General features: G+C 41.0%; 2 protein-coding genes across 2 annotated transcripts in view; one reads left to right on the top strand and one right to left on the bottom strand.

Annotated features, from left to right (window-relative positions):
- LOC146673177 (polymeric immunoglobulin receptor-like) overlaps positions 1–17,254 on the top strand; it is a 193,811-nt gene that overhangs the window by 149,278 nt on the left and 27,279 nt on the right. The window lies entirely within an intron of this gene.
- Positions 3,356–5,260, bottom strand: LOC146673185 (E3 SUMO-protein ligase ZBED1-like). The gene is made up of 3 exons (XM_085401786.1): positions 4,442–5,260; positions 3,994–4,144; positions 3,356–3,888 (listed from the first exon to the last, which is right to left on the bottom strand). The coding sequence occupies exons 1-3, from the start codon at positions 5,068–5,070 to the stop codon at positions 3,442–3,444; spliced, it is 1,227 nt and encodes a 408-aa protein (XP_085257912.1). The 5' UTR covers positions 5,071–5,260; the 3' UTR covers positions 3,356–3,441.

A 17,254-nucleotide genomic window follows, 5' to 3' on the forward strand; every position in this document is an offset into this window, starting at 1 on the left:
GTTGTACTCATCACCATGGAGACTGTCTCCATGGTGGAGGCAGAGTGACAGTGTTGTAGATGCTGCATTTTGAAGCCTCAGTGTTTATATTTTTGTTCACAGCCATGTAGACAGAGAGGCAGAGAGAGACAGTGCTGTCACTGAGCTACATGTGTCAGAGCTCAGATGAGGCCCACACATGTGTGTTATCTGTTGTTGCTACACACAGTTAAGATATGGAACATGTGAACATGAGACATATGAAGAGACTGAACAGATAAAATGTCCTTTATATCCATCAGTGACTTTTTATTCTTTTAAACTTGTTCTGCTTCTTTTTGACTCGAGTTAGTGTGACACTGATGGAGCTTCTTGCTGCAGTGTGTTTGGGTTTGGCTGATAACACTGGTCATGCATGTTTCCTTCATGCTCTGTGGTAAAAGTGCATCAGTCTGCAGCTCTGTGGCCGCCCTTCTTCTTTTTCTCAGAAACTTCCTCATTCCTTTGTTCTCACTGTTTTGCAGCAGAGGTGTTAAAATAAAATAAAAACTGTGAAAAGCTGCTGCAATTTATATAAAGACACCATTTAATGCTTTTAATAAGCTTAAAAGAACAGAATGAAATGTCTCCATCGCTGTAGTGTAATAATATCACAGCACTGTTGCAGTAATTTTAATGTGTTTATTGTACAGAGACTGATTCAGCTGTGATCTACTCAGCAGTGAGAACTGAAGACGTCCGTTATGGACAAACAACCATCAGAACAAGGAGGCCCAGGTACAGCTGCTCTTTATCTTTGACTGTGGACAGAGACAAGTGTTTCCCTTTTTACATGGTAAAAAGAAGATGACCACTGAAGGTGGAATGGTGAAAATGATTGTCGTACATTTTAAAACTAACCCAGAGACATAAAAACACCTGATCTCCAGTCTCTAGACGCAGTGAGGCTCCATTAGAAGCTGTTCCGAAATGTGAGGCCTGACGCTCCCACGCTGAAAAATGCGTTCTCCATTCTTAAACAACACAACAGCTGCACCATGTTTTAGTTATAGCAGCAAGTCAAAACTAATCACATGTTAGGGCTCTTGGTTTTGTGCTTGTGGGTGAAAATGTTATTTTCAAGCTTTTCTTCGTCACATTTTAATATTTGCATTCCTGTTGCCATAGTGCCTGAAGGCTCTTACAATTTAAAAAGAAAAAGAAAAGATTTTACCGGAGGAATTCTCACCTTTTACCTTTGGGCCAGTATTCGTAGAACATTCAGTGTTAACCTGTTCATAGGCCCTAGAATGTTGAATTCAGGATCCAGCAGATGTTTGTGAGGTACATTTTGGAAGAGCTGGATAAACATCGTCTAACTTTTCTTTGCTCTCCAGTATCATTGCAGGAAAATGCAGGTTTTATTAAAACTGTGACAATTTAACACTCAATCCCAAAAACAGACTTGACATGTTTCCATGAAGACTGCTTCATAAATCAACAGCTCTGAAAATCCATTAAAAACAGTAATGTAGAACATGATCGCTCTCACTCTGTGTCTCTAAAAAACCCAGCAAACTGGTGATCACTTCAACAAAATGGGCATAGTTTATGGCTTTATCAGCTGCAACACCATGTGGCACCTGGATCCCCACCCTGCAGGCCCTACGTGTCTGACCTCCAAGCCTTGTTGCCATATGTCCCTCTGAGGTCCTTGTGCAGTAGCAGTAGCTGTACTAGTAGAACAAGAACTAGTGGCAGTAAGAGTATTAGTATTGTGCAACAACCAGGCTTCAAGAGCAGTCACTCTTCTGGCTTACAAATGGTGAAAACATGTCATGTGCACATGCCACACTCTTAACTGTAAATCAGAAATTTTGAGAGGCGAATTTGAAAAGCAGTTTAAAATTCTGGTTTGGCATAGACCAGAGGCGGAGCCAGACATTTGAAACACCCGGGGCTTAGCCCTAAAGGGTAGTATGCATGTGGGTTTTGTTTTTTTTGTTTTTTTTTTGTTTGTTTTGTTTTTTTTTTTTGGGGGGGGGGGGGGGGGGGGGTTAGAAATGACTGAATGATTAATAGGCTCTGTTTGGAGTTTTGTTCAAAAAAGAATGACTTCATATCGGGAAAAATATATATCACATGTGCAGGACACCTTAAACTAGTTTTTTAATTAAGCAGCAAGGCAGAACAAGGTCGGGGCTGCATCAAGACACGAGGACTAAACCTCAATTCAACCAGACCCAGAACTGACCCAGAATTAAAACAGGACTACAACAGTTCAAAACCAGGACTACTGAGGACTTAACCAAGACAGAACCACAATCAGAACTAAATGATAGTAGCACTAAAAATCATCATAGACCTGCACTACACTTATTTTTTAATTCTACCAAAGTCCACTATTTAGATTCAGAAAATTTTATATCCGAGGTTCGACTAGCTGCCCTTTTTCTCCGGTTCTGTTCATAATTTTTATGGACAGGATTTCTAGGTGCAGCCAAGTGGCGGAGGGCTTTCACTTTGGTGGCCTCAGAATCTCATCTCTGATTTTTGCGGATGATGTGGTTCTGTTGGCTTCATCGGGTGAGGGCCTCCAGCTCGCACTGGAACGGTTCGCAGCCGAGTGTGAAGCAGCGGGAATGAGGATCAGCACCTCCAAACCTGAGGCCATGGTTCTCAGCCGGAAAAGGGTGGAGTGCCCACTCCGGGTCGGGGATGAGTTCCTGCCCCAAGTGGAGGAGTTCAAGTATCTCGGGGTCTTGTTCGCGAGTGATGGGAGAAGGGAGCCAGAGATCGACAGACGGATTGGGGCTGCAGCTGCAGTAATGCAGACGCTGCACCGGTCCGTCGTGGTGAAGAGGGAGCTGAGTGCAAAAGCGAAGCTCTCAATTTACCGGTCGATCTACGTCCCTACTAGGGCTGGGAATCGTCACTGATTTCTAGAATCGATTCGATCCACGATTCGATTCAATTCGATTCGATTCGATTTTGAATCAGTCCGAAATATTATTATATGAACCATAATATATATAAAATTATGATAATTCACCTTGTATATGTACTGTCAAAAGAACCCTCTAAGCCTTGTGAATGAATTACATAAATTTCAAAATTAAGAACAGATACTAAAGCAGTTAAATAATGTAATTTTTAATTAACATTAGTATATATATTTTTTCATACATACATTTCAAGTGGATCAGGGATCCAGTGCAAATAGAACACATCTTTTGTAAACATCAGTAAAACCTCAGAGAAATAGTTTTGCTGTTAGTGTCTCACACAGCTTTTCTGAAATCCACTATTGTGTTTTGGAGACACACAGTATAACACAGCATGTACAAGTGAACTGACAGAAACTGACCGATCAGAAAATGAAAAACTGCCTTTTAAAATACTTCAAAAAATGAAAACATATTGAACAGTATTGTAAAACCTCTGTGAAACTAATGCAATTTAGCCTTATTTATAACTACCCTCTCACTTCTTTGAGACTGTAAGGTTTTTCTGCAAGAAGAGAAGCTGGTCTACATGTTGTGGAGTCAGGCAGCTCCTTTGTGCGGTAACAATGTCACCAGCAGTTGAAAACACTCGTTCAGAAGGAACACTGGTCCCAGGTATGGAAAGATACTGCTTTGCTTGTAGAGCCAAGAGAGGATACTCCCTTTCATGGTCCCTCCACCAGATCAAAGGATCCTCAGAAAGTGCAACAGGCTCAACGTCCCTGTATCGATTCACTTCTTCCTTTGCCTTCTGAGTTGGTGTTTTCTGTGGTGCTGTGGTTTTTGTTGAGTAGGCTGGCCCAAGGAGAAAAATTAATGCAGAGTCCTTTGACCTCTTAATTGGAGGGGCATAATCCACTTCATCAACACCACCAAGAGAGATGTCAGGGACAGTTTCCTCAGATGTGTCACCATCAGACTGTCGCTGTAGAAAAATGAAAACTTAATTAATAAAGAAATTACTATTTATATTCTAACTCGAGTAGTGCAAAAAAACCAATAATTTTTTGTTTTTGTTTCTGTAACTCACAATAGCTGTGTCCACGTTCTCCAAACCTGCTGCTTCCAACACCAACTGAGAGAATGTGTTGTTACAGGTCTCTTTGGACAAGAATGGCAGGGCCTTAAAGCGAGGATCTAATGCTGATGCAATGTAGAGCTTGTCCTTTAGGGCCACATATCTTGAAAAGAGATTTTGCACATTTAACTCAGTTTATTATGTTGGATATACATGTGCATGGTTACATACACTCATGCAAGATCAGAAACATTAATATACGACTTTGTTTCCATAATTTATATATAAACATCTATAGATAGATAGATATAAAATCAAAAGGCCTATTACTAGACAAGAGGGCTTAACTAACATTTTTATAATATATAGATTTTTTCACTATAATAAGAATTTTCATGTAATACATGCATCCATACAGTTACACTCATTCATGGCATATACACACAATTCATAAACATACCTTGACTTCAAGTTGTCGTATACAGCAGTCTTGAGGTCTTTAATCAGTGAGGAGTCATGAGAGACACTGATCATCTTCTCCAGCAGCTGTGCATGCAGAGGTGCAATGATGGAAAGGGTCGGGGACTTTTCTTCAGACATAACCAGTGTGGCTGCTTTCAGCGGCTTCAAAGCTTTCACTATATCTTCTCCATCAGTTATGTCAGCCTCTGTAAGACTACAGAGATTACTGTCACTTCTCCTCACTTCAGGTGAGAGTAGAGCTGCAGAGATTGCTGGTTGTTGCTCTAGGAAGCGTTCCAGCATCTCCAATGTGCTGTTCCATCTGGTCACCCCATCAGTCACCAGCTTATGGGCAGGTAGATTCAGTATCTTTTGCTTCTCTTTAAGCTTGCGACTTGCAACAGTGCTGCGATGAAAAAAGGATGCTATGCGTCTCACTCGGCCAAGCAGCTGAGCAACAGCTGGAACTTTCAGTCCTGCTTGTGAAGCTAAATTGAGTGTGTGGGCAAAACAACCAATGTGCAACCAGCCCGTTATTTCTACAGCTCGCACCATATTTGCAGCATTGTCAGTTACGATGACTGGATTTTTGTTTGTAAGCTCCCATTCTTCGATTGCTTTGAACATAATTTCAGATAAATTAGCTGCTGTGTGGCTTGCTTCGGTGGTTCTTGTCTGTAAGACATGAGACACGAGTCTCCACTCCTGGTCGATATGGTGTGAGGTGATAGTCAGGTAGTTATCTGTTGCTCTGGATGTCCAGCTGTCACAGGTTATAGCGACTCTCTCTGCTGACTTGAGTGAGGCTGTAACATCGTGTTTCACTTTTTCATACACGTTTGGGATTACCACTTCACTCAAATGTTTGCGTGATGGTAAAACATAGCGTGGTTCTAGCGTATTAATGAGGTTTTGGAAGCCATCATTTTCAACAACGCTGTACGGACGTATATCTTTACATATGAAAGTTGCCACAGACTGGGTTATTTTTTGGGCACGTGGAGAAGTGGATGCCAACTTCACTGCAAATGCCTTTTCGAGTGAGCGTTGCTTGGTGTCGGCCGTTTTTGCTAGCGGGATATCTGGATGATGCCTCGTTAAATGATTTCTGAGATTTGTGGTATTTCCACAGTGCTTTACCTCCATTTTGCACATCTTACATATGGCTTTGCTTTTGTCCGGCTCTTCACTGTCTTCACAGTTCTTAAATCCAAAGTGTTGCCAGACATCTGCCTTTAGGCTCGGTGGCACATTCCCGGGAGTAGCCATGATGGTTCATGCGTCCAGGTCACTTAACTCTCGCGTGACTTCCTCATGTTAACCGCTTGCAAGTTTCATACGCGGCAAACTACATATGTATAAAAAAAATCGATTTCCGGATTTAATGAATCGATATCGTTTTATTCCAGTTAGAATTGATTTTAATCGATGAATCGATTTTTTTAAACCCACCCCTATTAAGGATTACCGTATGAAACAGGGCTGCTGATGAACTCGTCTGCATTAGCGCTGTCCTCTGTAATCTGATGGAGACTCTGCAGTCCCATTTGCACAAGGCAGCACTTCTATTTCCAGGGCCATAGGTTATAACTCTTTTAATTAGATTTAAAGGCTGATGTTGATCTTCCTCTTTCACAGAGGGATAGTGAGTCTGTGTAAGTGGATTTCTCATCCTGATGTCTGACGTGTCTCTTGCAGGCTTCTGTGCAGCTTGGAGGTGACGATTAGACTCAGAACTGCCCAATCAGATGCAGTCTCCAGTTTCCTGGTTTATTAACGGGTCAGTGAGGATCCCGATGCTGGGAATTTGAACTGTCAGTCTAAAGGCTTCTCAGTCCAGACTGGGTGCTGTGTGGAGAAGCACCTGATTCTCTCGGAAAGTATGGCTCCAGTACGTCTGCCTCATGTGGAGCTGAAGTTTCACTTTTTATATGCTGAAGTTTCACTTTTATTGTGATTATTTTTATTTTCAGGTTAAACAAACGCAAATAAAATGACTTAAAGCCTTCCAATGGGCATGCAGCCTCCAGCTCCCAGCTGGTCACTGCAGATGGCCGTCCCTCCCTTAACCTGGTTCTGTTGCAGGTTTCTTAATGTTATAAAAGAGTTTCCTTTACCCACTGTCACCAGTGTTTACTTAAAGATGATTGTGTGATTGTGGGGAATTTCTCCTGAAAGCTATGGGGCCGTTATCCTGCATTTCTGATTAAACGAGAGGAGTGACATCTTTGAGCTGCATCAAGGCTGGACCAGCACTGAACTGTTAAATCGTAATTATATTCATACAGTCCTTCTGTTGCCTTGAAATTTCATAAGTTTCAAAGTTTGACAGAAGAAAGTTACTGACCTCCGTATCCTGTGCAGCTCAGCAATAAAGTGGGAACTGAAAGGAGGTAACAGTCACGTTATTTCGATTTTTCACACTTGGAAAAAGCAGAAGTTGTGAACTTCTGCAACACTACAACCCGCTCTTTTCTCTTCACTCTTTCTCTGTGAGACTGTTGTTGATCTACTTCAGATCATCAATCCCACCCAAAAATGTTTAAACTCTTAATGTTCACCTGGTCTTCGGGGACCCATTTATGGCCAGGGTTAGTTTCATCCACTTGCTATATTTTTTAAATCTATCAATGTGTGCATCTAGGTCCTGCTCTCATGAGGTTTTCCACTTGAGAAAGCCAGAAATAGGCCACAAAAGAAAAAGAAGGTGGATGTTAATTCTTTGTCACTACCTGGTGAAGATTAACAGGTCTTCCTTGTTGGTCTTCAGACAACAATTCTGATGGCTAAAGAACCAAATGGGACAGGCAAAAAAAAAAAAAAAAAATGGAGCATGCCCGCTCCGACCGGCTTTAACGGGTTAACAGACCTCTCTGCATTGAATCATATCTGTTATTAACCTCTGTCTCTCTTCCACAGCATGTCTTTATCCTGTCTTCCTTCTCTCACCCCAACCAGTCACAGCAGATGGCCCCGCCCCTCCCTGAGCCTGGTTCTGCCGGAGGTTTCTTCCTGTTAAAAGGGAGTTTTTCCTTCCCACTGTTGCCAAAGTGCTTGCTCATAGGGAGCCATATGATTGTTGGGTTTCCCTCTGTATCTATTATTGTATGATCTACTTCATAATATAAAGCGCCTTGAGGCGACTGTTGTTGTGATTTGATTTAGATAGGGTTTTAATTTAGATAGTAATGGTTAAAGCTTGTATTACTGACTCGTTTATAGTACGTTTTGGAAATATGTATATGTTTGTTATGTGCTCTAATGTTATTGTATGTTTGTTTGTGTGGAGGGTTGTGTTTTCATTTTGATTAGTTAACCCCCATACTTGGGCTAGTCCGGATGCTCACCTGAATAGGTAGAGTATAAAAGAAAGCCATTTTGTTTTTAGTCAGTTGGTGTTTGTGCTGTTAACATGTGCCTTCTTTAATAAAGTACACCTTAGCGTTAAGGTTGTTCTTGTCCAATTCTTGGTCTTCAAAGTTTAAGACCACGGTAATGTTTACAAATTCACGCCAGTTAGGTGTGTTTGATTTAACCCAGTAGTTGAATAAGTGGGCGTTGGTCAAGACAAAGTTGTCAAATAGCACAAACCCTGTGCCTTGCTTTATGAAGGAACCAGTTATGAGACAAACTGACTCGCTCAGTTCGAGCAGCAACATAACACTGCGAATTTCAGTAAAAGACTGTCGGCTCTTTCCAAAGTTCTCCTTTCTGTATTTCACTGCTTCCTGGAAAGAATTTCTGGGGAATCTACTCTCCATCCATTGTTTCAGACGCGGACACTGCTGACAAAGTAGATCGTAAACCTCCTTACGGTCAATGTTGCTGCCGTTTCTTTGATTAGGGTTTTTAAACACAATCCGTTCTGCTGTGCTACATCTAAGACCGTCATTGCACCTCTGCGCTTTGCATTATTTGATGCATGTGGGTGGAGGTTTCTGCTACCATGGGATGGCTACATCTTTTATTTCTCTATCTGCTCCTTGTGGAAAACATATTTTGGATTTTCTTATTGTCCAGATGATCAATTATGTCTGTGCACTCAGTCTTACGTTCGTCATTGATGTTAACCAGCTCAAAGTAGCCCAGGGTCATCGGTGAAGCGACCGTCTCTTTCAGAACCTCGGCCGCAGTTAGTCCCTTCTCCCACAAAGATACTTGAACTGTTTTAAAGCGTCATTTTAAAAAAAAAACTTCTCTCTTTTTTGGCATTTAGTCCCCCCTTTGTACCGATGTAAAAGACAGAATAGTAATCTCTCACCTTAACCATCTTCTTATATTTATTGAAAGGCCTCCGTGCAAGGTTGAACACAGTTAGTGTTGTGTGTGCCATCTGAACTGGATTTCAGTCTGAACTGATGTCCGTGTTGGTCCTGCAGAAAATCCAAGTTGGAAAAGGTAGAAGTTTTTTATGTTGCATAAACAAAATGTATTTCATTTTGTTCATAGTCTATTTAAAGCCATGATCCTTTTCTTATCACTTTCACTGGAGTGGGTAAAATGAGTCTGCAAAGTTAAAAAAAGAGATTTACATTTATTGTTTATTACTTTTATTGGACATCATCCGATCCCATTTATACACATTTAGGATATACAATAGATGAGAATGACATGGTCAGCTGAAACTAAAAATTCAGCTGAAACCAGGCCAAGAAGATGAAAATTCTGTTGAAAATGGGTGAAGAAGCAGAACAATGCTACTGAAAAGTTGTAAATAAGCAGAACCTTGCGCAGAAAAGAGGTCACAAAGCTGAAGTTTCTGCTGACAACAGCTGAAGAAGCTGAAATTTGTGTTGAAAAGACTTTTAAAAAAGTTTAACTGCAAACTGAAAAAGAAATGTTGCCATCAGCGGGACTTAAAACCCAGGCCCCCCACTCTGAGAATGGCTGCTCATCTCACTGAGCTAAGACACAGCTCACCATGCAAGAAAAATCAGTGATCACACTTGTCATGTGGTCCATTAATTTCAATGGGCCAAAAAATTGCAAAAACAGCTTAATATTTCAAAAGGTATAACTGTTATGATCACCAAAATATACTGCAGTCTTGCGTAAAGATGAAGTGACTTCGTACAGCCCCGATTTGCAGACGCTGTGTGCAGAGGTTCAGGAGCAGAAGTCCCATTGTACCAGGGCAGACCCGACGATGTTTACATGAACACGCTTTTTAGCATTTCTCAATTGCCCACTTTTGACACATGGTTGCTGCACCCACTGGGAGATGGATTATGAGTTTCTGAGAATTTCAGAGATCCTTTGTGTTAAGTCTAATTGTTGAATGTTATCATTATGCTTCTTAAATTTGTAAGGTCTGAGTTCAATCTATAGGATCAAGACATTCCTTTGTCTCTGACCACTGTGCTGGGAGAGGCTTTTATTGCAGATACATTCTATCTGGAAAATCTGTTTCTTGTGATGTTGCTGCCTGCTTATATGACCCTTTTGGTCAGCAGGAGGTCACACACACACACACACACACACACACACACACACACACACACACACACACACACACACACACACACACACACACACACACACACACACACACACACACATTCTCACATGCATACAGATGTTTACACACACACACACATAGTGCCTTGTCTTAGAACCATTTGGGGGGTTTTACGTGGGAGGTGCTGTGATGTGTATTGTGTGTATTGTGCTAGCAAGTAAAAGATGTTCATCTTGTTTTTGTCGTTAACAAGAATACGTTTCTAAACCAGCAGGGCTTGTGGAAACACAGGCCCAACACTTACAGATGAAGGTCATGTGAAGGTAGGTGTAAAGCATCTGATTTACTGTTGGCTGGTTTCATCTGTGAAAAAACAGCATATGAAATGAATTCAAGAGAAGCTGTCAGGCTTTATCTGACACAATATAAAGACGAAAATCACCTCCATCACAAAGAGGAAGTGTACTCAGTTACTCTCCTCTACTCTGATTTCTTGTAATTTACAGGAAGTTGCTGAATACCTGATGTGTTCATGCAGTCAGTGACTCTTGGCTTTATTCTAAAACTGTCATTCTCACTAATCCAGTCAAGTTTTTGTCGAAGATTGTTTGACAGATAGGAGATGGAGGCTAAACTCAGTATTCTGGGGATAAAACTTAAACTCAAGAGCAGCTTTAATACTCCAGTGATCGGTCTGTCCGCACAGCAGATACAGGTTCATAATTTTATCAACACATCCATCCACAGATGTAAATCCAGAGCAGCCATGTTTACCCACAGCATTATATTACAGAGGAAGATGTATATTAGTTGCTCAAAGACACTTCAAAAATAGAGGTTTGTCTGTGATTGCAGGGACAAAAACAATGAAAAAAACGCATTCAACAGGTATATGTGTAAATCTTTATTCAATTCAATTCAATTTTATTCATATAGCACCAAATCACAACAAAAGTCACCTCAAGGCTCTATTAGCCCTTACATTCTGCTCATATTTCATTCATTCACAGAAAGAATTCTGATAGGTTTGTAGCTTAAACCTATTCGCTGGAGCGTTGAAGGTTCATTAACATATGACGTATACATACACACAAAGAGTACCTTACCTGTGTGTGTGTGTGTGTGTGTGTGTGTGGGGGGGGGGGGGGGGGGGTGTCAGTGTGTGACCCCATAAACAACTACCCTAAACCTGCTGGTCTGGAAGTCCAGCAGTTCATCTAAACAAAAGGCACTTAGCCTAAAACAGACATAGATACGTTTATCCTACCATAAAACAATAAGAGAAGGTACGACCTCTCCCATGCTCCCAGGATGTGGGTGTGAATGCCAGAACACTCTGGAATGCACACAAAGTTTTTGCAGACTATTAAGGATCAAACCTCTACCATTGACTATAAAACTCTAAGCATATATGAGTAGATATTTCTAAGCATAAATGACAATCCACTATATAAACCTGACAAATTCCCTCATTATCATTGTCTTTAAAAAAATGCCCTTTCCTTTGCAGAGATATAACAGTGTTCATAAAGGCACAGTGGACACATGAACCAAACAACACAGAAAACACCAAGAGGCTGTTTAAAGAAGACCACAGAGAGAGGAGTAAAAAAAGTCGAGCAGGGTGGAGCACTTCAGTCATGTAGGTGGAGGCTTCACACCGTCAGGCCATAAAAATAAGAACCATGATTTGAACTGAACCTGAAACAGTCAGTGCAGAAGCTTTAACAGTGGAGTGATGTTTGGAGTTAGAGCTTTGGTCAGACCAGACAACAGAGCATCAGTTCATCAAACTGGCTGCTGATTAAAAATGGTCCTTACTGCTGTAATGATTAATGCCACACTGTTGTTCTTTCATGTGTTAATGTAATGTACTCATGTGTTTATGTGAGTGTCACTGACCAAGTTCTGTATGAACCACACATTCAAACATTTGCAAATATGTGATATCTTGATAAACCGAGCAGATATTTGAACTTTCCACAGCTACATTCTCGCCTGAAAATATGTTAAAAGTTTATTTTGTGACCCAGAAAGAGTAATAAGAGTAATATTAAAAACTTAGTAGCTGCCGACATTGTTGAAAACTGGAATTGGCTGGGCCGCGCTATGAATTCTGGGATACGGTGGGCCACGAAGGACACACCCGACCCATCCTTCAAATTCGGGGAAAAGGAGAAGAGATTTGTCAGCTGCATTCGGAGAAGTCTACGAATTTGGAAAGCCTTCGTCACGTCGCTGTGACATAATCGGCCTAGAAATGCAGCCTCAAGAGGATGCAGCCCATGAATTTGGACACCCCCTATAACAGTTTGTAAAACCTCTTAAGTCTGATGAGATGGATTTACAAACTAAAAAAATGTCAGGCAAAGAGAAGATTTTTTTTATACAAAGTGTTTTCCAGTGGGCTGTACTTAAGGAGGAAAAAGTCACATGAAGCTAATAAACAACCACACCAACATAAAATAATTAATTTGCCTAACCTAAACCAACACAAAAACACTCACTGATCCTGACATTAGAGCTCACAAAAATTCATGTATGTTTGTAACACGGTTTGACTTTGTGTCAGTAAATCTCATGAACAGCCTGAAGATGAATAAACTGTAGTTCAGAGTCACTGACAGACAGCACAGACACACACTGTTGGTCTGAGTGTGAGCATGATGATCATCAGAGATGTCTGCTGGATGTTCAGGAAAGTTCATTGGTGTCTGTCCTTAGATCGTCTGACTCACAGTTCATTTCTGTCTCCTCCTGTCTGACCTGCAGGTGAGAAACAGGTGTGAGGTGTCAGCTGTCAGGTAGGTGATGAGTGAAGAACAGAACAGAATCCATCCCCTTTTCCCTCATAGCAAGCAGGTCTGGCCCGGATCTGGTATCAAGCCGGCACTGCTGGCTGACTTCTGGCACGATAAGACGTTTGTCATCCATATATGGGCCAGGCCTGCCATAGATGGCACTGTCTATGTGATGTCATGCCATATCTGGCTCGATTGTGGTTTGGTTTATGTGGCCCAGGCTCATAGAAAACAGGCCTGGCCGGGATCCAGCATCAAGCTGGCACTTCTGACTGACTGGTGTCATGGCAGAGTGTATGTCAACCAGATGCGGGCCAGGTCTGGCAATGCGGCACTATTTATGTTCCTATTTTAGTTAGAAGACCCAAATGCCATGTTGCAATACTATACCGCAATGGTAGCCAATGTTTCAAGTGCACGTTTGACAGGTTTATGAGTGTACACTTTATCCAAAACCTAGTGAGGGTTTACTCATCTTTGCCAGTGAGTGGATGTAGCTCAGGCGGTAGAGCAGGTCACCTATTGATCGGAAAGTTAGTGGTTCGATCCCTGGCTTCTCCAGTCTGCATGTCATGAGTGCGAGCATATATGAATGTAGTTAGGAAGCACTCAGTTAAGAGAAAGTGTGTGAATGTAGCATGTTGCATAGAGCACTTTGAGTAATCTGGGAGAGTTGAAAAATGCTGTATAAGAATCATTCCATTCACTGTCTGAACAAAGTTTTGTCATGTTGCTTTTGCACTATTATGCACATGTTGTTATTACATGGCTTAATTAAGGTACACATTAGGCTGAATTCTGGGACCAGAGCTGAAAGTGTTCTGGGACAGCACAGGGCCAGCAGTGTGTCTGCAACTGGCCTTGTGCTGGCCCATGTGTGGGTCACCAAAGGGTCGTCATTCTTTGTGGTATGTGGAACATGTGTAAGCACATTGTGTGGCCCAGATTCGGGCCATGCCAATTTTGCTATGTGGATAACAGGTCTAACAGTTCGTTCAGGGTCGGAGGTCATGTTGGTTTCATCCAGCTGATATGCAGATCTGTGAGAGCTCATTAAATAGTGATGGGATTTCCGGCTCTTTTTAGAGAGCCGACTCTTTCGGCTCCCAAACGGCTCTTCAGGTTGTTTTGTTGCTTTAATTAATTTATAATTAACAACAATATAAAATTATGCACAAAGGGGATAACTAATGTAAAAAAAGTGGTTTTATTTATATATGTTTATATATAAATATATACAGTGGCCCCTACAGACAAAGCACGTACAAACTCCAAAACACATTTCTAGCGTGAACTGAACTTCCAAAACAGAGCTACCTAGATCACTTAAATTACACAATTGAAAGCGTGTATTGTTTGTGTATTTATACACAAATAATATATTGTTCATTTACCTGTTACTACAACACACCAAATCCGGTCATTGGTACATCCTGGCTTGTGTAGCCACTAGGTAACAAAAGCTCAACACTGCGCCTAGCGTCCTGGAGCACTTCTGTTTGTGTTTTGTACGTGTTTTGAGTTTTTATGTGCTTCTGAGTTTTAATGTGTTTTGGACAACACAAAACACTGCAAACCACAACACAATTAAACATAATTTATAATATGAAAACAAAAAGATGCACATTCTCTGTCATATGGGCCTGCATGAATAAACTTTCTGAATCCTTTATCATCCGCAACTGAAAATAGTTGTGGATGATTACTATACCTTTCTAATGTGATGTTGTTGTCCCTGGCTCTCTTTCTCTCTCTCTCCCTCCCGCTCTGTTCCTGTGCTACTTGAGTGTAACTACTGCCCCTCCCCCCTCTGCCCAGCGCAAAGCACAAGGCTCGCACGTGGAGTGAAGCGGAAAAAAAGTGCGAGAGAAAGGGTGAGAGAAAGAAGAAATAAAAAACCATGGCTCCCAATAAGGAGCCGGCTCGTTTCGTTCACTTCAAAGACCCGGCTCTAAGAGCCGTTTCGTTCACAACTGACACATCACTATCATTGAAACATGCCTGAGACTTTTGGAAGGTCAAATCCTCGAATTTCTGAAAATGTGTTTGTTTATTATGAGGCTGGAACATCTGAACCTTTGATTCAGTGACAACAGCTCTGTCACACCAAACAAACTACACTGTTTACATAATTTACAATGTTTATATATGAAGCACTTCAAATACTAGGATAATAATACTAAAAGTGCAAACTGAAAGAAGATTATTTTAACACCTCAGTGAGCTCAGTGTGATTGTGTCATTAACCCTGATAATTATTGAATTAATTATCTTTAATTTCCTAATATAGTTGTTACACAGGCAAACTGGGGTTTGTCAGTTTATAGTACAAAGATCAGCTCGTATGTTCTCAACCATGAATGAATTAATTTTAACCAAAATCCAGAGGAGATGATGATGTAAGAGAACAACAATTTATCACAGCTGGTCCAGATGTGTCAGGGATCACTGATGATTTCAGCATGAGAGGTTCAAATTTATAATGTGATCAGTCTCCTCCAAAGTTTGTAGAACGATCCAGGCAGTGATTCTGGAATTTGGAAACTGCTTACAGATTAGTAACTCTGCTCAGCTGGTCTCAGGAACATTACAGCAAGAGGGCAGAAACTAGAGCTGGGCGATATAAATTTTTTCATATCACGATATGTTTTTTTCATTTCAGGCGATAACGATATCTATCACGATACAAGCCAAATAACTATATTTGTAAGATTTAAATGTGCCGTTGCTCACAAGTAAAATGTGAAATAATCAGCAGCTTGTTTGGATTTAAATATTTATTTCTCATAATAAGTTCAACAGGGTAGATGTACTTAAGGAACATGAGACTTTTTCAGATAAATAAAGGCAAATATTGCAAACTACACAAAAGGCAGCCGCTAAAGCGTTTAAGTTTCAAAATAGAACAAACAAAACAGACTAAATTGTCAATACCACTTAGAAACAAAATATTAATTCTAAAAATAAATCTTAGTTTGTTTTACAGAAGAACAGACTGTTACGGTCGCTGACCTCTAGTGGCTCTCCCTCTGTAGAGGAGTGTCTTTTCTCCTTTTCTTGTGTTGCAGGTCTGCCTCATGAGCCACAGCTGAGGTGTGTTCGTCAGCCACGGCATATAGTCTGCCATCCTAAACTGCCACACCCCTGCCACTTCCCCCATTTTTGCCGGAGCTGTGAGCTGTATTGTTTTGGGCAGCGGGCCTTAGTGTGTATGCGTGTGAGACCTTAAACTCTGTGGAACTTTGGTTTTCTTTCTTTCATTGTAAGCAAAGATGTGCCCTTACTGTGTTAATTAGTTCATTGTTGTGGAAGCAGGTAGGGGTTCTCTGCCATTTTAGTTTCAACTGTTTTCTCCTGTTTTTGGTTAGACAGGGAACTCAGCCATTGTATCTTGTTTTGGTTAGTGAGTACTTGGTTTGATTTCTAGCTAAAGGGGGTGTTTTGTTTGTTGTTTTGGCCTTGGAGACCCTGAAGAAAAGAGCTTCCCTGTGTTTATTTTTACTGTAGTAGTTTTGGGCAATAAATCATGTTTAATGACATCTATTCTCCAGTAGTTCATGTGTTCTCTTTCACTTTGTGTTACCCCTCACCCCAGTCAACACTTCATTTGTAAGTGGGGCGTAACACTGTTGAAAAGGCTGTGGAAGTCCCTGTATTGAACACGTAGTCCTGTGACACAAAATCACCAAACTCGGACGACCACAGATTTTTTTTCCATCGTGGTGATGAAGGAAAATGCTGGGTTGGCATGTAAAAGGGCATTTATTCCCTTCAAAGACCTGCAGTTCAAAAAAAAGCGCCCCTCCGACAGCCAAACCCATCTGTTCTCTGATTGGATTGTTACATTTGTGATTGACATGACATTCACCAATCAGATGAAAGGAAGAAAAATGGGGTCAAAATTCGTAGTTGTAACTTGCAGGGGTTTTTGGGCTAAGTCCACACACAAATCTTTTTTACACATACAAATCTTTTTTACAAGTACAAAATATTTATGACCACATTTTGAGCCCAAACAACTCTACTCACTCACCTGGAGGATCAACAACAGTCAGGGAGATGGAGCTGATGAGTTTCCATGAGTTTGTTTCTGCCATGAAGCCATAACACTTGTATGTTTCAGCATCATTAATCGTCACATCCTTCAAAATCAAAGACACGTTTCCATCCTTCATCTGTCTGTCCTGCAGATCCACCCGGTTCTTAAAAGATGGATGCTGGCTGTCTGGATCGAAACGACCATGCTGGTACAAAAACACATTTTCTGGCAACAGGTCATCTCTGCTCCAATACACACGTCTGATGTTTGGAGATCGACATGTCAGAGTGACGTCCTGTCCAGACTCAGCTATGATGATTTTCCGCTCTGAAAGAGGAAACAACACAGAGCAGAGAGGTTAAAGGTCAAAGTACAATTATGATCAGAATGATTGACTTTAAATATTTTGTTTATTTCCTTTGACATTTGAGTTTTTAGTCATGTTGGATTTAATGAACCTCTGAACATCCAGCAGGTCATCCATACAACAAACACACATCAACAACCAGGAAG

The sequence above is a fragment of the Rhamphochromis longiceps genome, linkage group LG3, assembly GCF_057381845.1.
Source record: "Rhamphochromis longiceps isolate RC_006_pf linkage group LG3, R_longiceps_female_GT1.1, whole genome shotgun sequence".
Classification (NCBI taxonomy): domain Eukaryota; kingdom Metazoa; phylum Chordata; class Actinopteri; order Cichliformes; family Cichlidae; genus Rhamphochromis; species Rhamphochromis longiceps.